This window comes from Protomyctophum bolini, assembly GCF_963924005.1.
Source record: "Protomyctophum bolini genome assembly, chromosome: 8".
Lineage (NCBI taxonomy): Eukaryota > Metazoa > Chordata > Actinopteri > Myctophiformes > Myctophidae > Protomyctophum > Protomyctophum bolini.
Window position 1 is genome coordinate 25117140 of NC_137869.1, and position 26808 is coordinate 25143947.

Below are 26808 nucleotides of genomic sequence, written 5' to 3' on the forward strand. Positions count from 1 at the left end.
GTCAAGGACAGAAGTCATTCTTTCCCTATGCATATGCCCTGGAGTGCACTCGGCTATTAGTTTGCATTGCAGACTGGTATATTCAGAACGCGCCTTTAATTAAAAACCAAATGCAGCTGTGTATGTGGCTCTCAGCGTGCGATACCCCCCCTCACCTCTGTGCTGGAAATATAACGTCTGGGTTTCCGAGGCTACATCCATGCTGACGCAGTGACTGTCCTGTTTCTGGCTAAGCTTTACGCGCAGGGCACATGAACCTCTCCGTCTCCAGTCAGTGCTGGTTGTTGTTTATTTGCATGGCTCAGAAAATGAGTAACAAACTAAAATGAGAACGTTATCGAGTTGTTGGAGGAGGAGGAGAATAATAATGTTATATTTCTTATTGTGTTCTCGGGCTGCTGTGCTGCGTTGCTGCTGCGCTGTGTGCCAACCACATCATCATCTTTTCATTTTGACATGATTCACATGAAATAATAATCCTGCACCGCGTGTAGCGTTTGGTTTCATTAACGCGACAAAATAGCCTACAGCTGCTGCTGCCAAAGATACCAAAGATTGGATAGTGCTACGCAACATGGAAGTAACACTGACTCGAAGCCGTTTATAAATCAGTCAGTGAAGTCAACTTTTCACCGCCGTTTAGTCGGTCATGAACGAACGAATCAAAATAACTAGTTCTTTTTGGTGAACGAAACCGATCCGGTCACTTCCGTGAACGATCCGTTCAAAATGCAAATGACGGGGAATCGCCCAGCTGCTCTTCTCATTCAGTCAGTGCGAGGCTGCGAGACGGAGCAGCCTGAAAGGCAAGCATTTGCATTCCAATGGGTCTGACACTTCGCGATCGACTCGAAAGGTTCCCGCGAGCTACCGGTAGATCGCGAACCCCCGGTTGGTGACTCCTGCTCTAATCTATTAAAAAATTACCAAAAGTAGCCAATCTACACGCTCTCAATGTGTCACAGACGCTATTTTCACACCATGCTTTCATAGAAGATATGCTGGCTTCTATAGAATACAAAATACTCAGTGAGAAGATCAAATATAACATTTTGTCAGTGAGCCAACCAGTTGAAGAAAAGCAGATGGCTTTAACCTTTGCTTTTATAAAAAATCTTAAAACAAGATGGTTTTAAGGAAGATGCTTCTGAACATATTCTATTGGTAGTTTGACCACTTCCAATACTCACAACGAATAACCAAAAATAGCCGACCTAAGCTCACTGAGCTTGTAGATCGGCTATTTTGGGTGTGTGACATGCTTCCATCAGAAGACAATTCTGGCTTCTGCAGAATCCAAGTGACTGAAATAATTTGTGGGAACTGAGAATTTTAATCCATGTAATGACGATGAACAACAGGAAAAGACAAGAAGGATCCGACAGTGTGTGTGTGTGTGTGTGTGTGTGAGATGAATGACATGCCTATAACTATATACAAATGAACACATTATAATTAAAATACCTACCACACTGTCATTGGCGAAGATCTGAACATTGTCCACTGGACAGCTGAGGTGCTCAGAAATCTTCCACCGGATACTTCCTATAGTCTCATTACTGTGTGCCTGGATAGCGTCCGACACACACACACACACACACACACACACACACACACACACACACACACACACACACACACACACACAGTTACATTCACAAAATCATGGCATATGTCTAGGGCTGTCACGATTACCAAATTTAAGTTGACGATTAATTGTCATACAAATAATTGCGATTAACGATTTAATTGTGTTCAATGTTGAAAATGGGGGGAAAGATTCAGGGAATTTCGAATCTATACTATGTGGTTGATATGCAAGATACATATTGTACATTGTGTGTATGTTTTTGAGTGAATACTCTCAGACACAATGTTTATTGCTCAGACAGACTAGAGACGTGTTAGTATTGCTTCATCACCGTCTGCTTGAAGTGCTAAATTAAGATGATGACACATGATATCTGGCAGGGTCACACTGACCAGCTACTGGACTCTTGTTTGTACTGCTCACTAAAGGTCTGTGATTCGAATAAAGATGAGAAGACAGCAACATGAATTCTGATGATGGATGCAGGATGCTCATGACTGAAACACCTTGTGATCGTTACTGTAGGTAAGAATAGATTCTGCCTTGATAGGGAAAGAGAGCCGCCTGAAACTCAAAGAAGCAGCTTGCTTCTGCCGCCTGCTCTCGCGCTGTCTAGATTAGACCTAGAAGCAATGTTGTAAAATGTACTTGGTGCTGATTAAATAGTGACCATGCGGACTGCTCTGTCATCTTTGCAAAGTGCCTTGCTCCTCGAGAGATTCCACCACTTTTTGGCTTTTAGGCTACATAAACAAAAGTTGAACGAGGCAGATATGACGAGCAACGTCTGAGTCAATGGTAGACGCTCCTAACGTACCTCCAGGGTGAAGGTGTCTTTGGTAGACTCATAGGTGACGTGCAGAGCAACGGGGTGACCGTTGTACGAGGCCCCATGAGGTAGAATGGTGCGAGGAACAGAGTAAAGATCCTACACAAAAAAGGAAGACACGTTTAAGCTTTTAACTCACCTCAAACACCCAATCCTTACCAAACATGACATTTGGCCCTGTACTTGCTCCGTTTCTTTTTTCCCCCACCTACATTAAAAGTTTCACCGAAAATAGCAGATCTACAAGCTGGGCATTGTGAGCTTGTAGATGTGCTATTTTCATATAATGTTCCCCACAGTATGGGGAATGGGGATGCTAGGTTAATGTTTAGGGGGAAAAAAGAATACAAAGATTTGAGGGCTCCCCAGTAGTAACTCTGGAGGACCCCCCCCCTAGGGGTCCCGGACTCCCTGTTGAACTGAAAAGACATACACTGTGAGAAAGTCTTTGATGAAGCCGGGGCTGGACATACCTCGATTGTGATGACGTAGCGCTCAGCCAATAGCAGCAGTCTCTCGATGATTACCAGCTTTGTGGATCTAAAGGCAACACACAAACTATAGTCTCTAGTATTATGGTTTTTAAAAAGGATATACGGTTGTACATGATTATCTTAAAACACTCCATTTCAGTGGTTCCCAACTGTGGTTTTACTCTGTAATCCCTGGGGGGCAGGGGCACACTGGTGGATCGTGAGAATATTGTAAGTGGGCCCCCAAATAATTGGCAAAACATCCACCCATCTGACCAACATGGCCATCAAGACTTTCAAGAAAAAGGTGAGAACTACTGAAGTAAGGCACAATTAAGAAAATATTTCTTTCAACATTTAAAATTTGAACGTTCCACCTTGTTGAGCCCTCCATGCTGAGCATGTATTGCATTGCCAATCCCTGCCCACCAACAGCCCCCTACTGCGTACCTAGAGGGGGATTGAACAGATGTAGCCACTGTTGGCATGGCAGTGGCTGTCAGCATCTTGGTCGCCCTAGTAACAGCATGAGTCAAGGTAGGCCCTCCTAGGGCAGAGCTGGCCGCCTGAGGAGAGGAGAAGAAATACATAACTTCAAAAGGTATTGTGTAAGTAAAACTTTGCTCTGTGTTTGCCTAACCCACACACACACACACACACACACACTTTTGAATTTGACATATGAGGTTTCCACCCGACAGAGACGATATAAGGTTGGCACTTTAGTACACAATATATACTATCCAACTAAGTATAATGGCAGAATGAGAGCCTGCTCCCCTGAGAACCAGGCTACGTCACCTGATGTATGCAGCAACTCACCTCTAGTCTTTTATAACAATCAGCAATGAACTTCTTGTGCAAGGACACAGAATCCTGCAAGGACATGAAGTCAACACAGTCACATACAGGACAGGAGTTAGCCACTGCCTGTTCAAAAGCCTTTTACAGCTCTTGAAATGATATACATGGGTTCAATGCCGTGTTCAATTTGACCGCAAAGTTTGATTTAGTTTCAGTCATGGTCTTTTGAAGTCACACTTGAGTCACAATTTAATTGCCAATAACTAAAGAATGAAACGGAAGGTCACGGGGTAAAATGATAATTACTTAATACCTGGCTGTTATAATATACAAACTATAATAAGAAACTCTGGGTAATTCACCTCTCTTATCAGTACAGGTCAGTGGTGGTGTTCTTTAGATTGCATTTCAAGTTTAGCATAAACACACCAGCTTACCACCCTTGGAGTGCCATCCCAATAGCAGCTTTTCAGTGCCTTCTGCCAGTTCTATTCATGATTTTAATTCATCTTTTGAATGCCAGTAGAAAAATCTGTGATAAACACAATATATCTCATTTTAACGGGGCAAGTATATAGTATTAGACACCCAGTCCTGATGGTGGCGGTAACTTAGACTGTCGTCATTTCTGGTTCAACGGTGTAAACATCCGCTATCTTTCTTCACTGGTGTGTTACAGTGATCTGTGCCCCACTCCGTGCGATGGCTGTTTATTTTCATATCCAAGTCAAATTAAGCTCTAATCAAGCCCTGAATATCGCATTTTGAGCAGCTATGCACATAAAGACTGCGCCGCATGCGAGTGTGCACGCGATACCGGTTTTAGGTGGCAGTTAGCAAAAAAATGCTGAAAGTTGCTAAATAATTTAAAACAAATCCCCTGATTATAGGGAATAAAAAAATTACGTCAATCCGGTCAACGGGAGGTCTGGATTAATTAATTCACTACTAAGGGTTAAGCTTGTGTGTTAATACCTTTGAATGAAATCCAGAACATAGTGTCTTAGTTCTCCACTAATCCGTAACATTTTAGTCTAGTTTTTATTTCTTGGGGAAATTGTCAACATATTAAGTCATAGCTTTATGTCATCATAGCTTAGTTTTTGTCAGTGAAAAAAGGTAGTCGACAAACATTTAGTGTAGTTTTAACACTGGTTCACTGCAGACCCACACACATATTGAAGAGCCGATACACATTAAACATGCACATTAAAACACGCAAGTGTAAAATAACACGCCTGCACACCCTCACACACACACATGAAAATAGGTAAACCATTGACTCATGGGTGCCCATTCATTCAGTGCCAAGAATATTTAACCAAAATAGACCGCAACATGGAGCCCTAAGCGCCTTAAAAAAAAGAAAACACATCCAAACATGTTCTTAGCATTGAATGAGTTCATGCATACACACGTGCACACTGCACAGACAAACACAGGCACACATACCTTCTTCATCTTGGGGTTGAGGTTGGTGTAGCTATAAGTGATAATGAGTAGGATGGCCTCGTTGGCTATTTCTTCGTCTGGGGTCTCCATGGCGATGCGCCAGATGAAGTCCATGCCTGCCAGGTCCAGACGTTCCACACACTGAAAAACCAACATGTTTTCACTTTATGCACTCTGTGAGTTTCAGCACTGATCTCAGGCACAAAGTATGCAAACACTTTACTTAAAGGTCGGGTCTATAATGCAATATAATTAAAAAAATGAAAATGCACGTATAAGGCTTCACAACAATTTGTTATAAATATTTATTACACGGCTTGGTTGAATGGCTGATTGGTCAATCGCCAAATTCAGTGGTGTGTTATTTCTGGATAATGGCCGCTCTGCTGCCTAATCAAAGGCTCGGAGCACATGGCTGCAGCCGCTGCGCTGCTTGGATTTTATGCTGTACCCAACATGACAGCCATGTAAACTAAAACACAATGTAATTTAACTAAACAACATGCTTTCAATAATGTTTTTGAAAACATTTGAAGCGAGAACTAGACGATGGTCTACCGGAAATGTATTCCAATTGATCAACACTCACTTCCTTGTTTCCAAGGCGACTCGTTGCCTCTGCGGGGCCAACTTGGAATACTTTAATTACCGTAAGCAAGGAAATAATGTGTTTTGTTGTCACTTTTGGGTCAATTTATTAATTTGTGTATTAAGTAACCGTGTAATAAGCGAGATAATGTATGGCTGCGTGGTCATTGTTTATATATAAATCACCCTGTTGGTGATTTATCCATCAACAATGACCACACAGCCATACATTATCCCTTACTTATAATTATGCATAACAACTTATAAGGAGGTTCATGAAATATTATAAGTTCTGGTCCGAATGCATTATAAGCTCGGCGGAACAGCACATTATAATACCTTAAATTATTATACCAACTTACTTAATTGAATAAATAACTGAAGTAATAACTGACCAACTGAGTTCCTTGTCGTTTCAGGCGATGGTCACACAGGTTGACATTCTCAAAGAAGGTCTTGAACAGATTGAACCCTGAGAGAAAGAAAGATAAGCCACAATAATTCAACTGCTGTCACAATCTCAAGCACAAGTCTTGCAGCATAATCCGAACAAATTTGAACTTTTTTTCCGTCTCCGGTACCAAAGAAAATGTGATTGAAACGTGATTCATATAGTTTTATTTCTGCATTATTCCAGCAACGTACCATGTAGGATTGGGACGATAATCGTCGTTTATAAAATGTTGTCACATTGGAGGCTCATGTAAACAAAATCACCGTTCGAGCATTGCATACAGTGGGCGGGTCTAAAGGCTCATTCATAGTCTGGATTTCCGGTGGTGAGGTGACCACTGAACTACAACATGACGTCATGAGCCGCGGTTAAGAGCAAACCACGGCCACCGCCCCAGCCCTTCTCTCTGTTTTTACTCACCACCGCTCAACGTTATTTACCTCAGCACCGGAGTGGTGGTCACCTCACCACCGAAAATCCAGACTATGAATGAGCCTTAACGTTCACAACTCGCAGCGAGTATAAAACACATCTTGTCCTCGGAACTTTGTTCGTTTTGGGAATGACCCTGTGGCAACAACCAACGTTGGGTCCCTGACCCACCAGTCGAGAAACAGCTAAAATAGTTCATATAGCATTACAATCATTTAAACATTTTATGTCACTTTGTGCTTATAGATCTGCTATAGCGCCCATACCCCTAGGTGGGGGTTGGCAAAAACATGCCTGGTCTCTATACTGCCTTCCCCCTGGTCTGGGGAGGCAGGCCTGGCCTGATGGAGGGCAAAGGATGTGGAAAATATGGTGTTCAGTCTAGTGGATGTTCTCCTCACCGTTCATGGTAATCTCATAAGGCTCCAACTTGAGGATTTTCTCCTTGAAGAGCTGCTGCTGGATGTCACTCTCCAGGTCATGCTGTCCTTTAGTGAACCACTCGAAACACAACTGCACACACGCCAGAAAGCCATTCAAATTCACTTTACCACATTTTAGAGTCTGTATTTCAACATTAGTACATTGTATTTGTGGCTGTAATATCATATAGTTACAATAATAAAAACATAATTTTTTTCTTTTCGGTCTACAAGATGACAATTAAGCTATTTTGGACAATTTCTTTAAGTATAAAATAAGGCGTATGTGATTAAAACCAGACAAAAGACAACACTTCTATCATGGTATTGCCATTTCTTAAATCCCAGGCGATATCTATAGCCTCATATCACTACTACAAAATCAATAGAACAGAGGTATATTGGCCACCTCTCGGTCCAGTTCACAGACATCGGGTCCAGACACCAGGCACTCCCACAGCTCCTTGGCTCTGTTCCACACCAGGTAGAGGCTGGCCTCCTGCAAGAAGAAGGCCAGGAAGCGCAGGTGGCTGTCCAGATACTGCGACACACAGTGGGAGACAAACACAAGACCGCTTAGGTCCAGATACTGCAACACACAGTGGGAGATGGATTTTGAATGGCTAATGCCTTCTCTTCTGTCGTCCATGAGAAAATCCCACTGAAAGTGATCCAGTCAATATTGTCCACGACCAATAGGTGTTGTTTTAGTCATGGCATGGACACTCAGGCCCGGGAGAATGCGCTGGGCAGAGTGGGCAATTTCCCAGGGCGCCAACCACTGGGGGGCGCCAACTACAGATGGTTTGTCCTGTCCATCTGTCCTGTTTACGGTGACAGTTGATGCAGCTGCTCTCTCATGCTGTTAAGTTACAACTTACACCTACAGTATTTCCTTTTAATAACCTGGGTAAAATGTGCAGCATTGGGAGGCAAAGGGAAGGCACTTATTATTGTGAAGGGGCAGAAGATGCAGAAGATGCAGGTGCTGTTGTTGCTGCATGCTGTCAAAACTATTTTGTTAAAGTTAAATATGCCACAGACACTTTCCTGAACTGTGCAGCTGATACACAGATACAGCATTGTCATATGTAAAAGTGCTGTATAGCTTCTCTCAGCTCAAAGCTTGTATCAACATAATATGAATAAGAAGATAAATGAACAGCTGACGTCGGTGGGAGAGGAGGAGATATCCTCTCCCACCGACGTCAGGTGTTCATTTATCTTCGGCCGTACAGACTCCATTTGACGCTTTTCACCTCCTTTATGAGACATTACACCAAGCTGTAGGTTCCTACTGTAATATAGAATGTGTAAAGACACAACAAGTTTTTGTGTGTTCACATCTTTCAGCCAGTCTGTATGCTGTTCATGCTTTGTAGTCTAATAATACACACTGACACACTGCACATAATGCTTGCAGGCCAGGTAAAAAACAAAAATCAATAAAATAATATTAAGATCATATTACGTTATGAAACGGACCTCCCGGACCTTAAGGGCCCAGGGCGCCAGTTAGCCCAGCACCGTGCCTGTGGACACTGCTATCCGTTTGATACGTTAGAACGATTTTTAAGACAACATATTTATAGTTATCGATATCATGTTTGGTTACTTTGAATGGCCCTTCTCAAGCACTGAACAGAACTGGACTAGAGTTGAAACTTACAACTGTACTTTGACCACTTTGTTACATCTACAGGGGTCAGTCCACGGTCCCCCTAGCTGATAGAGATGAAGCAGGGACCTTTCACTCTGTACTTGGTCTGCTCTTTGTCCCATCTACACCAAACCTCTTTGCCGAGTTTGTAGATCTGCTATATTTGGCTAAAGTTATCCTCAAAATAGGGACGCTATGGGTTCGTTAATGTAGAAATCACATTCGTGTGAAGTGAGGGGTGCGCCAATCACAATTGGCGTCTTAACTCTTCTGCCCTCACTTTGAGGGGCACTAGCCCCTCCTATATTTAGCTATAGTTTAGATTTTTGAGGGGCGCTATCCCCTCCTATACACAGGTTTAATGTTTGTCTTTAGTTCAATGTTTGTTTTGTAAACGCCATTGACAATGAAGGGAAAATGTACGTCATAATGTGCCTCATTACGTCATATTGTCTCTTTATTGTTAATGGCGTTTAATGTTTGTTTTTTAATATCACCATTACATCACTTAATAAACATGAGTTAGACTTTAATACATTAGCGCCCCTCACTTCACACGGGTGTGATTTGTCTTAACACAAACAATGAATACCCATTGACAATGAATGGAGAATTGACGTCATAGGTGTCTGAGCAAATGATGATGTACAATGATAAGAGCGCCCCTCACTTGTATGTACTTTACTCAGCCAATCAAATCGTAGCTATAGGGTGATCAGCCAATCAAATCATTGCTAAAATGCACAGGCACACACAAATCCAGGCATAGGAGGGGCTAAAAAATAGAATATCCTATCACACACACACACACACACAGATTAGGCAGCCGACCTATAGTAACTCTGTAGGACCCTCTAGTGGTCCAGGATCCCCTGTTGAAGACTGCTGGTCTACAACAAATCTCTTCAACAAAAATCTCCAATTAATTTTCTTGCCCAATGTTACCCCCCAGAATAAGCTATCCTTTTGTATATATATATTTGGAGGATCATGTATAAGAGTCGGTGTACTATCTCTTTGCTTTGTCTTTTCAACGGGTTCAAGTAGTTTTGAAGACGTGGAACGAATAAAGACGGACATGACAACACAGGACATCCTTCATCCTTCATGTCCTCGCTGTATTGCATTACTGATATTATTTTAATGTTGTTTTATGCCTTTGTAGCATAAAGCACTTTGAGCTGCATTTCATGTCATAAAAGCTACAAAAAGTATTACTATTATTATTATTATTATTATTATTAGTAGTAGTAGTATGCAGACCTCTTGGTAGTTATATCTGCCGTCCACCAGGGTGGAGCCAGAGAGGCAGTTGTTCCCTGCAGCAGTCACAGCCAGTCGATGGCAGCACACCAGAGACCCAGTGATCAGCTTGACGATCTCAAAGTTCTTCTTCAGGTCCTGGATGATGCTCTGATGAGGAGGAGGAGAGAGAGGGGAAATCGTCATTATCTTTTATTTCACATGTGCATTATAAATGTTTAAGAGTTTTGCACTGTTGTGTCTCTCAGAATTGTTATTTGAATAACATGCAAATTGGCCAATACAAATGTTGCATTTTTTTTGTAAATGGTGAAATTGACAGTCATAGACTGGACACAAGTTGGCTCTGTACACTTTCGTCAATGGCACCAGGGGTTCCCAAACGGTGGTGCGTGCACCCCTTGTGGTGCACAAACGCCCTCTAGGGGGTGCGTGACATGAATAGTAGGTGGTTTTAAGGTGTTATTTAACACAAACAGCAATAGGAGATGTGGGAGTATACAGCAGCTGCATGTGTCTCAGTTCAGTGACATTCTGTGATTATTTGCCATAATCATATTAAAAAAAATCAGGCCAAATACAACATTTGGCTGCGTCAGCTAGGTCAGGAGGCAACAGGGGGTGCACGGCCAAACAAGTTTGCGGACCACTGAGACTGTACGGCAAGTCTCTTCAGCAAAAATATCAAATCTATGTTTGGCTAATGTTTGGCCCAGAATATGTACGTTGGGGTGCAAGTGGTAAAAACAAAACAGGCATTTAAAGAGATTTAAGCATATTATTGTAATAATGAATTACTTTGGAAACAATAATCGTTACATGAAGTCTTCATATTGTCCCATCAATTACCACGGCAACAGCAGGCTGACTGTGCCATATGCTTGTGTGTGTTTGTGTGTGTGTCACCTTGTCCTGTTTCTGGTACGTCTGCTTGATGAAGGAGCGTGTGATCTCATGCAGCTGACGTAGAGCAGGCACCACCCAGACGGCCTGAGGGCTGCTCTGCTGAGCGGAGGCCTACACGCACACACACAAAAGCACGTATTATACGCCCATACATATCGTCGCAGTCGGGCAAGAAACCTCGTATCTCAAAATGTCTTTTTATGCGTTTACTTTAAATACCCTAATTCATCATACATGAGTGTCGGCACAAAAGAGTAGCAAAAAAAAGCAGATTTTGTGAGGTTGTAGATCGGCAATTTATTTACTATTTTGAATCGTTTTTTAAATTAATAACTGTACTATACAAGGTTTCCAGCCGACATGGGTTTGAGGGCCAATAAAGCATAGAATGAATCCCACCCACACATACACCACTCACTAGCACACACTGGGGTCTGCGACAGTTTATGTCAGGTGTACCAACACTGATATATTAGACAGATTCGTCGAATATTACTCATTAATCAGGTTTTTGGGATCCGATGGCAATCTCAATTTTGGAGAGTCCTAACATCCCCCCCCCCCCCCCCCCACCACCACCAAATCTAAAAGATCATAACGTGTTGTGAACTTGTAGATTCTGCAAATTTTGAAAATGTTTGATCTTTTTTTTTATGTTTCAAAATGACTTTGGCGAACACAGTTGAACGTGGATGAAATCTTGTCACATCGGCTGAATATTTGCAGATACCAGTATCATAAAAAAGTGACTTAAAAATATTGAAATAATGGGTCAGGCTCCAATTGATAATCAATAATATATTTTTCCCGACCATCTCAGACGCACAATTTGTCTTGTGGATTATCTTAAAAACCCGTCGCACAATAAGGGCCATGGTTGGAGTGAGTTTGACAAACAAGTCTTAGTGAAAATCTTGTGCATTCAAATCTCCTCCTGCCCTTGGGCTTTTTACATTCCAAATGTCAACTCTATTTGCCAAACTCCAGACCTCCATGACACCCATCGTATGTGTATTTCCCGTCTCTAAAAACCTATCCACACACTCTCATCAAAGCACCTCAATCATTCCACAATTTCATTGATATTCCCTCATCCAAAGAACAAAGATTAACAGATCCTCTGTGAAATCATTAGCAAACGCCCAAAGCCCCTAAGTCAGGAAAGCAGATGATTAACCCAAGCTTCTCTTGGGAGAGAACACGGAGTGATTTTTTTTAAATAAAAATCAACTGTGATATAATCATCCAGTGAACCAATGAAAAACCCTTTGTGTTCAAGCACTCATCCAGGATTGGTTGGTTGACGTGAAGCAGTGAGAGAATGGATGCTGATTGGTCGGTAACGTGTTTGAAAGGGGGGCTTTTCTTACTTTGGCCAATGTGTTGGCTTTCTTCTTGCCCCAAGAGCCAGTGAGAAATGAACTCTGAGTGTCGCTGTCCTCCTGAGGCTGAGTCTAGAAACATAAACTTCATTTGAGGGGGAAGAGGCGTGCAGTATATAGGTGTAGAAATGTAATCATGATGCAAGCTGCATCATGATGTGGACACTTCTGCACTGACATTACAAAATTATCACGCCTTCCTCAGATATAGAACAGGTGCTACGATACCCACCATTGCATACGGTATAATAGGGTTGGTTGGCCCTCCCTTGTAACTAGGAGAGATCAGCAATTTATATATACCGTTTTAGGTGGGAGTTTACCCCCTTACGTAAATTCTCTTTTGCAGTGGTAAACTAGTGCATATCACACACACTCTCAGGATTGGAAATACTACTTTTAAATTGTGTACTCAAGACTTGGAATAACTTCAGGGTTTATTTTTTTCCCGTCGGGCATTTATGTAATTGTCTATGACATGTTATGAGCTACTTTCTGTCAAGAATTCTGGGCAGGTGATTCTAAGTATCAGAGTTTGGAAGCGCTCGTTTTCAATAACGCAACATCCTGCTGCCTCCTGCATTATGTGAAACATAAAACAAACGAACCGTTGAGCACTTCCAAACTCCAACGCTCCATGCTGCTCAATGTTTTGCCACTCAGTCTAGATGAGAGGGCGTGTGTCAGTGGAAAAGTGATGCATGTGCATACTCTCTATCGTTTGTGTTTTCTCCAAACTTGTAATCTCAGCACCACTGGAAAAGAGGGTCCTAGTCCTAGTTTTCCGAAAACTAAATGGTTGAAAATAAAATGAAATTAAACTTAAATCGATTATAGCCCACTAAATTTTACTGATGATTTTGCTTCCGGGAGAAGTCGCACTGAACTCTGTGCACAACATGCTACACAACAAGTCATAAAAAAAATGCACTTTTCACAGTAAAATCCTCTGTTAATTTAATGTGCAACTCCGATCTCATGATCTACACGCTCACAGTTGACAACAGCAGATCTCAGAGTGCTCAACAGATGTAGAAGTTCACACCGCATCGCGAAACGGTGAGAGCTTATATATGTGCTATTTTTGGTCAGCGACACAGTTGCACGACAAGGTTCAACGGGTCCATTTGGTTTCACTGAATTACACTAAGGTCTTTACTGTGTACTCGTTTTCTACTCATGGTTGTTTAGTATCCTGGTCTTACAGCTGCTATTTGAAAGACTTACTTTTGTATATTACAGGCAGCACATTTGTAAAGTTGTAATGCACTGCAGAAGGATTCATGTTTTGTTTTTGAGGACAGAACAGAACAGGTTTGAAAGAGAGTGATCACATCATGTTAAAGTACTTTCTAAATAAATACACAAGGGTAAAGATGTGCAGTAAAATTGAGAGGCATCAAAATGCATTTTAGAGTCAAATCATTAACTGGCTAATAGTAATCACATCAAGTTGTGAGGACAGTGAAGATTCACACCTCTAGTCTAGTACACTACATTGTTTGTGTGCACAGTACACACCCAGTATTTGTCAATGAATGTGTGCTTGTATATTTGTGTGTGAAAGACAGAGAGAAAGAGAGTGAGAGAGGGACAGATGACAGTAAGACTTCAAGACACGTACAATTGAGGAAGAGAGAGATGAGAGAACAAGAATGAGAGCAAAAGGGAGGTATGCGGCTACTACTGGCTGTGTGCTTGAACAGGAGTGTAATATTCAACATTCTGGCTCAACAAACACTGAAAACAGAGCAGTGAGGTCGCAGAGAGGAAGGAAACGAGAGAAAGAAAGGAGTGACCAATAAAGCAGAGAGCAGAGGTGACCTTGTCTTCTGCATTGTCACTCGTGTGCATGCTCGGGAGGAAGCAGGAGAGAGGAAAGGAGAGGAGAGGACGAGACGCAACTATTGACCTTCCTTGACGGTCCTATAAAAGCTTTGACATGAATAATAAACCTGACAGAGAGACAGTCTCTGTGCGTGTGATGAAGACTTCCACAGACGCCAGAGTCAGAAGCGCCTATGCAGCGCTAACAAGGACACTCTAATTCTGGATCAAAACTGTTTGCTCTAACAGCGACTCCCAACCTGTGGGATGGGGCCCACTGGTGAGCCATGAGGGTATTGCAAGTGGGCCCCCAAGGGGCAAAACACAACATTAACAGCATCACAGGCGTGCATTAATGACATTAAACCACCCCCTCGTGTAATATTGCTTAAATAACAAACAAAGAGAAGAAGAAAAAGAAGAAAAAATAAACTTCAAACTCGATGTTTTATTGTGATACCGATAAGTAGTAACTTAAAGTATACTACGTTAGTCCCATTGATCCAAGCTGGATTTATTGATTACTGAAATAAACCATTCCATCTGACGAGATCGGGAATCAAACCCCGCTGTCACAGACACCAAAGCCCATTATTGTGGTGCGCGACTTAACCACTCGGCCATCGGCGTCCCGTCTGTCTCACCTTCTTGATGTCTTCGATGCACTTGATGATGTAGCTGCGCTTGACTGTCTCTTTCACGGCATAGGCGTCGCTCAGGATGCCCAGGTGCTCCTCCAACGCCTGCTGGACCAGACTGGTTGGCAGGGAGGGGAGGTGGGCAAGCTCCCAAAGCACCTCCAGCACCTACATGTGTAGAGAGAGAGACACACACACACACACACACACACACACACACACACACACACAGTTAAATTACTAATGCTTGCAAACCACAGATTCTACATTCTGTAACTATGGGTAGCCCCGAGAAATGAGAAAATTGTATGTTGTAACTTGTAAGTTGTTCTGGAATCTGGAGCATCTGCTAATTGCAAATGGTACAGACAGACAGAGAGAGAGAGACGGGTCCAAAAAAATGGACCCAAACCAGAAACCGGAAGACCCATGACATTTGAACAGATTCCTACCCGTTCTGAGATTTCTTTCAAATGACGACACCGAGCCTGAGCGGACCCGTGAAAATGTGGTCCGATTCCCGAGCCGTTTTCCTATGGTTTCCACGATATTTCTGAGATGTTAAAAGACCCAAACGAGGAATCCATGATTGTACGCCGGTGTTTTCAATTCAAATCAGCCTGGCAGGCAGTGGCAGCTGGCTTGCCTTGCAGTATGCAATACGCATGCATTGTGTAGTCCTGGAAGAAAACCAGCCTAAAACATCGTAGCACTTCATTGTGTTTTAAGTGCAGCGCATCACAGGCACACACACACACACGGTCACAGCACGCTATAGGGCCTTCTCGGATCTACTCGGGTATTACACATAATGGACCCAAGTTCCGCGGGGAATACATGCTGTTCCGACCAGCCCCGAGTGATTGTGATAAAACACAGATCCGACCCGTACAGGTCTCAGGTCCCGTTGGGTATTTTTGGGGGGCTAGTGACGAGCTCTAGCACAGACCTTTCCTGTCGTAGCTTCCGAACGAGCCTCTCTGCCAATCCTTCCAATCAGACTGAGTAGCTTCTGCCTCACGCGGTCACTCTCTACCTCCCAACTCTGGAAAACAGACACACAAAAAAACAATACAATACATTGATTGACATAATCGGTTTAATGATCATAAAATGACCATAAGGTGTAAAATAATTCTGATGTGTGCTTTTTATCCATTTGTCAAAGTGTGAGGGCTTGTCTTTGTTTTGTCATAATGAAAATGTATATCTTTTACTGGAACGAACATGTGAATGTTAATGAGATGCTTCGTTTCAGATAGTGGCGGTGGGGAGCATGTATCAATATCTCATACTTTCATAGCATAATATTTTACCATCATTAATTGGGTCAAATTAAGCACACATATTAATTTAATAGAGCAATAATGAAATACATTATAATAATCAGTAGATGCAGCACCAAAACACAAATACAAGGCAGTGTTTCTGTGAATATGTCTCCAAAGCTCGTTCCAAAGCAGACAGCCAGGCTGTAGTGCTGACCTTCTGAATGAGCACAAAGAGATGGCTGAGCTGATCAAAGTTGAACTTCACAGCAGCTGCCGCGACGATCGTGTGGATGTTCTCTATCACCGTAGACGACTGGCCTGCCTGAGGGGCGCACACACACACACACACACACACACACACACACACACAAATCAATAAAACAGGAGTGTATACAGACAGCAAATTATGCAACAGGTCATTTTGAGGAAGCAATCTGATTGGTTGAAACAGCTTTTAGCTTTTTTTTTACCTTAAATCAGCGCAAAGGAGAACACCTAACAAAGTTTTTGTTCAGAAATAAAACCTGGCGGGATGATTAGGCACTGACGCGTAGTAGAGGTGCCTAATATTACCTAACAGTAGCGAGGCTTTAACCTTTGCTTTCATGAAATATCTGACCATTAGACTTTCATTTGAGATGCCATTGACACAGTTATACTAAATAGCAAACGTCTACAAGCTCACAACATGTCGCAGCACGACGCGTTATGAGCTTGTAGATCGTCTATTTTCAGTGTGCAACTGTGCACAGAAGCCATTCTGCCTTGAATGGAATCCAAATGACTGAAATCAGTCTTAATGATTGAGAACTTTAACCCATGCAGACAGTGATGCACAAATAAAATATAAGGCAGTGATACCTGTATTTTCCAGATCTTGGAGAGCTCGTCCAGAGACAGCTTACTGCCCAGCAGCTCAATGATTCCCTTTATTCTCTCACAGTATTGGGCCTGGTCAATGTTACCTAAAACACCAGAGAATACAATGAGGTTTTCTCTCCATTAGTTTCATGATAACTTAAGTAATAGAGGAGAGGGAAAATAAGAAGTAGGGATCAATAGGGTACCAAAGTCCTGACCTAACTCGATCACCCCCTGGTCACCCCACAAAAGTATGTTCTCTATAGAAAATAACATTGGTCATTTTAGAATAGTCTCATAAGAATTGTAGTACTAAAATAACTTTTGTAGCCTACTCTCAATTAAATACTTACTGTTGTGTAGTGTGCGGGATCTCTATTTGTTCCCGTCTCATGCACTGGCTGCCTGCTCCTACGAACCTGTCGGTTTGCTAAACGACCTTTTTTCCCCCACAAAAATAGAAAAGTCTACAATAGCCAATCTACAGTACAAGCTCATAACTTGTCACAGCTCAGCGCTTTGCACTAAGCTTGTAGGTTGGCTATTTATTTATTTATTCCAGAAAACATTTGAAAATGTTCACGTCCAAAATAGGGTCTCCACACGTCGGGCAAGATTGCAGATATCGAAGTCGTCACAAAGTTCAAACAATCGTCATATGGCTCTAATCAAGGAAGTGAGAGAATGATGAAGCATGTGCAAAGAGGAGCCTGCAGATGTTGTATGTGGTTTAAAGGGTGAATAGTAGAGGAAGTGAGAGGGGGTTTGGTGCCCCGAGGACTCCATACCCTCCAGTGCTATTGACAGGACTGAGTTCTCCACCAGCCAGTCCAAAAGCTTGTCTGTGTCGATGGCGTTCTTCACCGTCTTAGACACTGTGCTCTCCTCTATAAGCTTGGTTACCTAAGACACACACACACACACACACACACACACACACACACGAGAGAAAATTCCATTAACCTAGCTAAAACAGCCAATCTACAAGTTCACCAGTGCATCACGGTCTTGTCGAAGCGATATGAGCTCTTCGTAGATCTGCTATTATTATTATAATATTTAAAAGGAATAAATTGAAACTCTTATCTATTATAACATGCCCAAAACAGGGGACACAAGGTTGACAGTATTTAATGAGCGTATCATGATGCATTTCCCGGTGTAACGGGAGCTGGCAATATCTCATCTAATCAACAGTTGCAGTTAGAACTGCAGATTAGCTCCCATACTTTTTTTTCTTGACGCCAAGTCAAGTCAAGCCAAGACAGTGTAAATGTATGAACTACCATACAATACTTTCAATGTACATGTATTTTGCGATAGTATATTGTTATATTGTTTACTTAAGCAATATTACACGAGAGGGTGTGGGTTAACGTGATTATTGCCACGACAGTGATAAGGAACGAGACGGAGTCGAGTTCCGCAAGCATCACTGAAGTGGTAATAATCACGTTAACCCACACCCTCGAGTGTAATATTGCAATTCTACCACAGTTACCCTTAAAACTATTAAAATCGCTGAAAGAATATATTTTTTTAATGACAGATGTAGTCACTACGACCACAACCTTCCCAAGAAACTAGCTAGCCTAGCCACCGAGTTTGCTAGCGCTCTGGGAGAACAGAGCAGCTGAATTCTTTGTTTTGATTAGGTGGTGAACAGTGCTGGTTTAACCCACGGCTAGAAGGCTGTTTCAACCAATCAGATTGCTTCCTCGAAACGACCTGTGGTAGAATGAGGCACAATACTGTCTCTACAGTATGTATTTCATGTGTTTACCTCACTTATTGGAAATTACTCTGATAAGACCGTCCGCTAGATGCCTAATTTGTTAATTGTAATCACATTGTAAATTGTAATGACAGCTATGCACCCAGCTTTACAACCGAAGTGCATCTTTTATCTGGCTTTAAGCACTGATTCAGGGAACTGCCAAGTACCATGATGATCCACCTGGATGTCACATCAGTCCACAGATTAACTGGTCAGATGCTCTAAAACTAACTAATATCTCACAACAATACGAAAATCTGATCTCTTTGAGGGAGTTCATCTTAGTGGAGAAGAGTGGCCTTTTGAGCATGGTGTTATAACCATAGTAGACATAGAAAGGTAGACACCTCTTCCGGCTCTGAGGCGAATGCTCTCAAGGGAGGGCAAGTTTCCGCGTTGGCGCTTCACAGAAGCTTCTGCGTGCAGCGGCCAATGATGCATCTATTTTTTTTTTTATATCTATGGTTAACCGACGTCTTTGGAGAAGTGTGGCATTTTGAGCATGGTGTTAAAACAACACTGACCTCTTTGAGGGAGTTCATCTTGGTGGAGAAGTGTGGTGTTTTGAGCATGGTGTTAAAACAACACTGACCTCTTTGAGGGAGTTCATCTTGGTGGAGAAGTGTGGTGTTTTGAGCATGGTGTTAAAACAACACTGACCTCTTTGAGGGAGTTCATCTTGGTGGAGAAGTGTGGTGTTTTGAGCATGCGGAGCAGCGTGTCCAGTCGCAGGTCATCCACCACGGTGACCAGCTCCCTCTGGAACCTCATGCACAGCAGCTTGATGGCCGACAGCATGTCCGGGATGCTCACCAGACGCTGCCGGGGGAGGACATTCAGGACAACACGGAGAAATGCTATTAGACGCTTTAGAGGCTTTTTTTCCGATAGTAGATAGTAGAGAGGCGGAGAGCAGAGAGACAGTCAATTGAGGGCAGAAGGGTTTCCAGTCGGTAATTTTGGGCCCTTGATTGCTTTTCAAGGCTACAGTATATATTAAAACATGCTTCAGTGTGATGTACTGTATCGTATGAACATTTATAAATTGATTTTGCTTTGTTATTCACATCAGCAATTAAGTTTAATTATGGTTAATACCAGCGGAGGTGACACCGATGGAGCAACACCAATAAAGCTACACAGTGACAAAATAAATTGAATTATGGTGTTGTATCGACATTTCATCCCATGTCATTTTTGTTTTAGCCCATTAACACAATCAGTCCCAGGGATCCTTCAAAATAGGAGCTCTGGGGTGCCGGGAAAACATACATAATACTCTGAACCTCTAAAATGACAAAATAACACAGATACCTTCCCGGTTTTAATTGTTGCAGCAGAGAAATGGTAAATGGAGGAAAACAAACTAAATCACTGAACCTTACTTTGTCTTTGAGGTCCTTTTCCTCCAGGTTTTGAACATAGGTGATCATCTTATGAATGACTGGGTCAAGCATGGGCTGCGGAGAAGACAGTCAAACACCCACACAGACATCGTCGTTACCATAGTGTTATTGGGGGTAACGCCGTTATACATAACGTTAACTAACGGAAATACTTTTTTGGGTAAGGGAGTAACCTAACGAGTTAGTTTGCAATTAGAGTAATCCATTACCTAGTTACCTTTTTCAAAAACAATAGTGTTACCATTACCAGTTACATCTAAGACCTATATCAGTTTTTTTTCTGTTGCCAAAAAGGAAAAATAATCCATCACATTTGGGCTGTTTCCTGAATGAATGGGCTCTGTCAACGGAGAAGTGAAAGACTGGAAGCAACACCGTCGTGTCGCGGAAAATCAGTGACCCATTATGCTTTGCAGTCTGTGGTTATTGCGTAATGATTATATGTACTGGATTCAATAGGTCACCACTTTTGGTGTGACACACTCTTGTGTTTACATTCCGTTGTCAACATGTGTGTGAAAGAAAAGAGATTGAGAAAAGGCGGAGATTTTTTTTTTTAGTAAGGCTGTGGAAGTATTCACACTATTTTTGGGAAAAAGAGGAGATCAACATCAATGAAAATTAGTCATGGTGAAGCAACAAGCAGAGCAGCTCCACAACACTGGTAGGCTGCAGCTTTTATTTTATTTTATTTTCTAAATGCAAAATGCAAAATAAATGTTCAGTTTTCTCAGAAGGAAATATTGTAACGTAATGGAACTATTTTAATGGCAGTAATCTAGTATCCTAACAAAGTTACTTTAGAAAGTAACGTTACCCAACACTGGTCATTACACTGTCTGGATTAAGGTGTGTGTCTGTGTGAAACATGTGGACAGTATATAGGGCACTGTCAAAGATATTTTATCAATTAGAAAGAAAAACACGTGAAAATAACAGATCTACAAGCTTGTAGATCTGTTATTTTTACGGGGAATTTTCTCTTTTGGGAAGCAGCTAGTGATCTACGAGACAGAGGGTAGCTCACATGCACAAGGCTGGAGTTGAGGTATTCTGCACACACGCCGAGCGGCTGGACCAGGGCCGATACACACTGCAAGAAGAGACAGAGACAACACATGAGTCACACACCAACTATAGCCCGCTGGTTCTTCTCAAACTTTTACATTTCAAGGACTGCCCTTCAGAGTTACAGACCTGTAATGGTCAGAGGTTACAGACATCAGATTCTAAAAATGTCTGTTTGAAAATGACAGTTTTCTGAAAAAGCTGTTTCTATGTCGTTCTTGATTTTTTTTAAATAGCAGACCTACAAGCTCGTAGCGTGCCACTCGGTGGCGTGCTATGAGCTTGTAGATCTGCTATTTTTCAATAGCTAAAGCATAACATAATGCGAACACCAAAAGAGGTTCCCGCCCAAAATGGGTTAAGGGTCAGAGTTACAGACCTGTAAGGGTCAGAGTTACAGACCAGTAAGGGTCAATTTAGAACCCTGTCCTGAGAGTCCCTTGTCCCCACTTTGAGAACCACTATACATAGTTACAGATAACAACCCATTAATAATTCATATGAATGATGAACCACTAAAGCCCCATTATACTGTAGGCTTTCAAACATTAGTTTGAAAAACAGCCGATCCGCAGCACAAGCTCATATCGTGAAACGTTGTGAGCTGCTCAGCTCAGATAGTTTGGAAAATGTTTGCCTGTAATATGCCCAAAATAGGGATGCAGGTTGAAAGTGGTATTATACTGAATAATTATAAATTAAAAACTGCTATTTCCCTTTGTTTATTTATTAATTAAACAGCATATCGCTACTGTCGGGCAGTAACTTGTGTTTTTATTTTTTGGCCAGGGGGAGGTAGTTTAGAGACCAGGATTACAGCATGTTTTTTTAGGGTACCTACCCTAGGGGACACAGGGAGAACATGCAAACTCCACACAGAAAAGCCCTTTCGTCAACCCAGCCTCGGGGATGGGCACTGATGACGCAGAGGAGAGAAGACGCCCCCGGCGCCCACAGCGTCCCCAGCGGGAATCGAACGCAGGACCTTCCTGCTGTGATGCGACAGCACTGACTGTGCCACCGTGCCTCCTTTATTTATTAATAATAATAACTAAAAAGGTTTCCAATGATAAGTCTTTTGGTGTGTTTGTGTAGGCCTCTGAAAGAGGAACGATGCTACCGTGTCACCCTACCAATCCTCCCACATAAGTCTTTATACCAGAGGTCAAGTTGCTAAATTAATACAGCCTTTCACGTTTCACGGGTGTGTGTGTGTGTGTGTGTGTGTGTGTGTGTGTGTGTGTGTGTGTGTGTGTGTGTGTGTGTGTGTGTGTACGCACGCACATGTGTGGGTGACTTTCCAACAGCGGAACCCAGCTGTCATTTGTCATTCAGTGCCAAATCAGAGGAGTGTGCTGAATGGTTCCTGTGTTTCTCATTTGGTTGCCCTGCACTCTGCTCTAGTCTGCAATGCCTCTCTACATCTCCTTTCCTCCCCTAGTCTCCTTCTCCAGTCTCACTCTGTCTTTCTCCTCTGCTCATCTCCTTTCCAATTCCTCCCCTAGTCGCCTTCTCCTCTCTCTCCGTCTCTCGCTCTCTCTTTCTCCTCTGCTCATCTCCTTTCCTCCCCTAGTGTCCTTCTCCTCTCTCCCCCTTTCTCCTCTATCTGCTTCACTCAGGCAGTTCCCTCTCGGGTCTTGACTTCCTGCTTACAGCAAACAAATGAGTCACCCCCTTGGGAGCCAGTAGAAGAGGGCTGCAAAACTCCTTTATCTCTCTTTCTCTCTCACCCTCTCTCCCCGTCTCATGTTTAGAGCGTGTCAGGGAGCTGACAGGTTACACACTCAGCCGAGCTCTCTTTGCCACAGGAGAGTGTAACAGGAGAGTCCAGTCCACAATCAGGCCTCTATTGACCATGTCAGCTCTATTAACATGCTAATGGGTGGCGTGTGTGCGTGTGTGTAAGACAGCAAGTGTGTGTGTGTGTGTGTGTGTGTGTGTGTGTGTGTGTGTGTGTGTGTTATGCTACTCCACTGTGGTTCCGGTCAGGCTGGCCAAAGGAAGCTTCAGCACAAGGAAGCCTCAGACTTCACACACAACAGAGCAGTTCAACCACTGCAAAGCAGGCGGATGGGATGAATGCGTGCGTGCGTGTGTGCGTGCATGCATGCGTTCGTGTGTGTTTGTGCGTTGTTAGTGAGTGTGAGAGAGAGAATGAGAGAATGTGAGAAAAAGTGTGTGTCAGAGAAGATAATATACAAAAGTCAATGCAAAAACATGAACTGACGCATCAGCGTAAATGATACGAACCGGGGCGGCGCCTATGCGCAAAATTCGCCTTCCTTGCCTTTGCTAAAAAATCTCAACTTGCGCAAAGTTGGCTTAGCAACCGACTGAATAAAATATCTCAACCTCTTGTGTGAATGCACCTGGAGAGGGTGCGCGAGACAGAGAGCATATGTGTGTGTGTGTGTGTGTGTGTGTGTGTGTGTGTGTGCGCATATCAATGAGTCAACACTGACATGAGAATCACCAGTCTTCAATGTCACTGGTCCAGACGCGAGACGAATGACCTCTGAACAGAATACCATTGTTGTTCGGGCAGAAACCACTTATCTTCATAAGTTAACTTTTTGTGGGGTTTCTTACCGCAATCTCTATTTCATCCTGGTTGAGTTTGGTCTGGATGGCTGTGAATCCTCCCATCTCCCCGAACTTCACAGAGAAAGGAGAGACAGAGAGACATAGAATGAGAATCCCTGCAGAAGTATTTACGTATTTCTGGCGTTTGTGTGTGATATACTCACTCGATTAACCAGGTCAACCAGCCAGCCATGGGGCTCCTGCAAAAAACAAATGAGTTCAGTGTATTTATACATCTATAAGACTGCACGCACACGCGCAGCCGCGCACGCACACACATGCGCACACACTTGCTCGCTCACACACACACACACACACACACACACACACACACACGTAAACAGCCCAATACAAACAGAATTAATTTTTATTAATAATTAAATAATAATAATAAAACTCTAAGTGTTAATTTACGGAGTATGTACAACCCTTACAGGTCCTGACCATTTGGCAACATTCATTGCTGACGTACAAGATGAGCTTGTGCATCTGCTATTTTCAAACATTTTAGAAAAATCATGAAAGTGTTTGAAAAATGTTCGAAAATCATTTTGAATTAGTTAGCAACACAGATCATGTCTTCTGGGGGTCGGATGGGGGGTCTGCAGCCAAATATACATCATTGTCAGGGTCCTTGGCATTTGTAGAATCGGCATCCAGGTCTTAATAGGTTAAAGCAAAAATAGCGACAGGCACAGCTCTCTCTCTCACCATAGTCAGTACGCCCATCAGGTTGACAGGTGGGTCCTATAATAATGAAATGATCATAATAGAATCCTCAGTGTTCATTTATCCACTTTTAACTCAGTAAGTATGTACAACCCTTAAGCCCAAAGCACACCAGTTGCAACTCCTTGCAACTGCCATTGGGGATAATGGTTGCAAGTAGTTGCGTGTAACAAGCAGTTACGTAGCAAATCATTGGTGCGGTTTGGGCTTTACAGGTCCATTTGGTTACATTAAGTTCACTCTCAGAGTTAAATTAACACTGCACACAACCGCATGAACCAAGACAATATTAATTTAGTTGACTAAAACTACAAGAAAAAATAATCGTCGACTACTTTTTTTTCACTGCCAAAAACAAAATAAAAACTAACCTATGATTAATACTAAGACTAAATATATTGACAATTGCATCAACAAATAAAACTAGATACAATTATTAGGGAGGGACGAATGTAGACGAGATCCAGTAGAATAAAAAGACAAGACAAATGTTTGGTTGCGCCTGGGTGCTGCACAACCCAGTTGTGTAGATGGGTTTGTAGATCGGCTACATTCGGCGTAATTCAGGCATTACGGTGCCATCAAACCTGCCAAAATACATTTTTGTAGACAAAATCAACTGTAGATTAAGTCGACTAAAATTGTATATTTAGTCAAGTAAAACTGTACTAAAACATTTCAGATGACAATGTGCCTAAAACTAATTCAAGATTTGCGGTCAACATTAGCACTGTAAGACACAGTGCTCAAAACATAAACCAACCCACACACGCATGGAGTGGTCTTAGATTTCCTGACAGCTGCTGTGTCAGTCACACATCCTGCACAGTCCCTGCGGTTCCGTTATGCAACTCTGGAGGCGAGCAGCCCATTTGGCTGACCTGTGACATGGCTACAGGCCACAGACAAGGGAAATGTGTACACAAACCAGTTTCTAGGAAGCTCCGACCATGTGCACACGGCGCCGGCGTGTATCTATTTTGCGTCAGAGCATAGACATGGTAACTCCCCGCCTGCCTCTGATTGGCCTACCGACACTGCCCCTCAACTGAGGTGGATATAGCTATGCTGGATAGTCTGATGCGAGGTTACTCCGTGGTGGAAAATAATACAAGTACAGTATGATATAAGAGAACTGTAAGTTTTATTTTTTTAGAAGAGGCAAACTAATATTGTTTATGCCGTTTGATTTGATGGAATAATTGATTGAACATGTATTGATTTGATTTGGGTGTGTTCTAAATAAAGTGTTTGTGTTGATTGTGTAATTTATTTGTATGTGTAATCTTGAAACATTATTGTATTGTAAAAAGGTCTATTTTCACCTTTATTTAGAACACACTCAAATAAAATACATATGTGTGTTCAATCAATTATTCAATCAAAGCAAACGGCATAAACAATATTAGTTTGCCTCTTCTACAAAAATAGAACTTACAAGTTAGTTACAAGGTTGCATTCTGTCACGCATGCCAAGCTGTCATCCACCACGGAGTAACCTCGACTCTGGGAGGACAGTCAAGACGGGCAGTGTCGCCCGGTAGGCCAATCAAAGGCAGGCGGGGCGTTACCATGCCTATGCTCGGACGCAAAACAGATATACACGTGCACGCCAACACAATCACTGGCCACCGGACATGCACACACAAGGTGTGTTTTCATGTTTTAAGAACAGTGATTCTCAACCTGTGGGCCACGATAGTATTGCATGTGGGCAAACCACTAAGATTGTGACGATAATATAACATTATTATTATTTAAAGAAATATCATCTCTGTCAGGCAGAAACATCTTATCTCCACAAAAGTAGCAGATCCATAAGCTTAAAATAACCATGCTCTTATAAACACGCATCTGACCACTTAAAGATTTTCAAGTGGGCCCCTGGTCCAGAAAAGGTTGAGAGCCACCGTCTTCAGAAGTAAAACTAAACAAAGGGTGTCTTACTTTCTGGTAGGTGTTGCTGGGAGAGACGGCGAACATGTTTGCCTCCTCTCCGAACACCTCTGCCCAGTTCCTCTGGCAGTTCTTCATTCGGTTCTTAAAATGGTACTCGTTGTCAGGGTTGAAGGCCTGGAAAAGGAACAAATAAACCAAACGGTAAATCTAAACTATGATATATGATGAAACAACATTCAAAGCATATTCATTTCATCGCATCGAGTCACAAGGGTGCAAGCAGAGGAAACCTATCAAAACTCTGACATATAGAATGTGTTGTAATCACAACGCGTTTCATAATGTGTTTGTGTCGATATAAACAAATACAGAGTTATGAGAGGGACTGTGAAAGAGGGCGAGACTGAGAAAGGGAGGGAGTCTAAGAGAGAGTGAGACAGGGTAGAGAATGAGAGTAAGCAAAAGAGACAAAAGTTTGATTATACTCTGTCGT

General features: G+C 42.5%; 1 protein-coding gene across 10 annotated transcripts in view; it reads right to left on the reverse strand.

Annotated features, from left to right (window-relative positions):
* The window catches only part of usp24 (ubiquitin specific peptidase 24), a 70650-nt gene that overhangs the window by 32151 nt on the left and 11691 nt on the right, over window positions 1-26808 (reverse strand). For 2 of the 10 annotated variants that reach the window (XM_080770991.1, XM_080770990.1), the window contains exons 5-28: window positions 26364-26489; window positions 24399-24434; window positions 23852-23887; window positions 23694-23759; window positions 21064-21129; window positions 20016-20090; window positions 19291-19449; window positions 17642-17756; window positions 16854-16957; window positions 16207-16314; window positions 15671-15766; window positions 14728-14889; window positions 12245-12328; window positions 10875-10985; window positions 9969-10118; window positions 7455-7586; window positions 7025-7136; window positions 6133-6209; window positions 5150-5290; window positions 3716-3769; window positions 3344-3459; window positions 2894-2960; window positions 2409-2519; window positions 1469-1567 (exon numbers count right to left, since the gene is read on the reverse strand). In XM_080770991.1, coding sequence (XP_080627117.1) covers window positions 1469-1567; window positions 2409-2519; window positions 2894-2960; window positions 3344-3459; window positions 3716-3769; window positions 5150-5290; window positions 6133-6209; window positions 7025-7136; window positions 7455-7586; window positions 9969-10118; window positions 10875-10985; window positions 12245-12328; window positions 14728-14889; window positions 15671-15766; window positions 16207-16314; window positions 16854-16957; window positions 17642-17756; window positions 19291-19449; window positions 20016-20090; window positions 21064-21129; window positions 23694-23759; window positions 23852-23887; window positions 24399-24434; window positions 26364-26489 — 2403 coding nt within the window. Of the gene's footprint in view, window positions 1-1468; window positions 1568-2408; window positions 2520-2893; window positions 2979-3343; window positions 3460-3715; window positions 3770-5149; window positions 5291-6132; window positions 6210-7024; window positions 7137-7454; window positions 7587-9968; window positions 10119-10874; window positions 10986-12244; window positions 12329-14727; window positions 14890-15670; window positions 15767-16206; window positions 16315-16853; window positions 16958-17641; window positions 17757-19154; window positions 19198-19290; window positions 19450-20015; window positions 20091-21063; window positions 21130-23693; window positions 23760-23851; window positions 23888-24398; window positions 24435-26363; window positions 26490-26808 lie in introns of those variants that run through there. The other 8 variants (XM_080770989.1, XM_080770987.1, XM_080770993.1 and 5 more) reach the window with 7 other exon arrangements.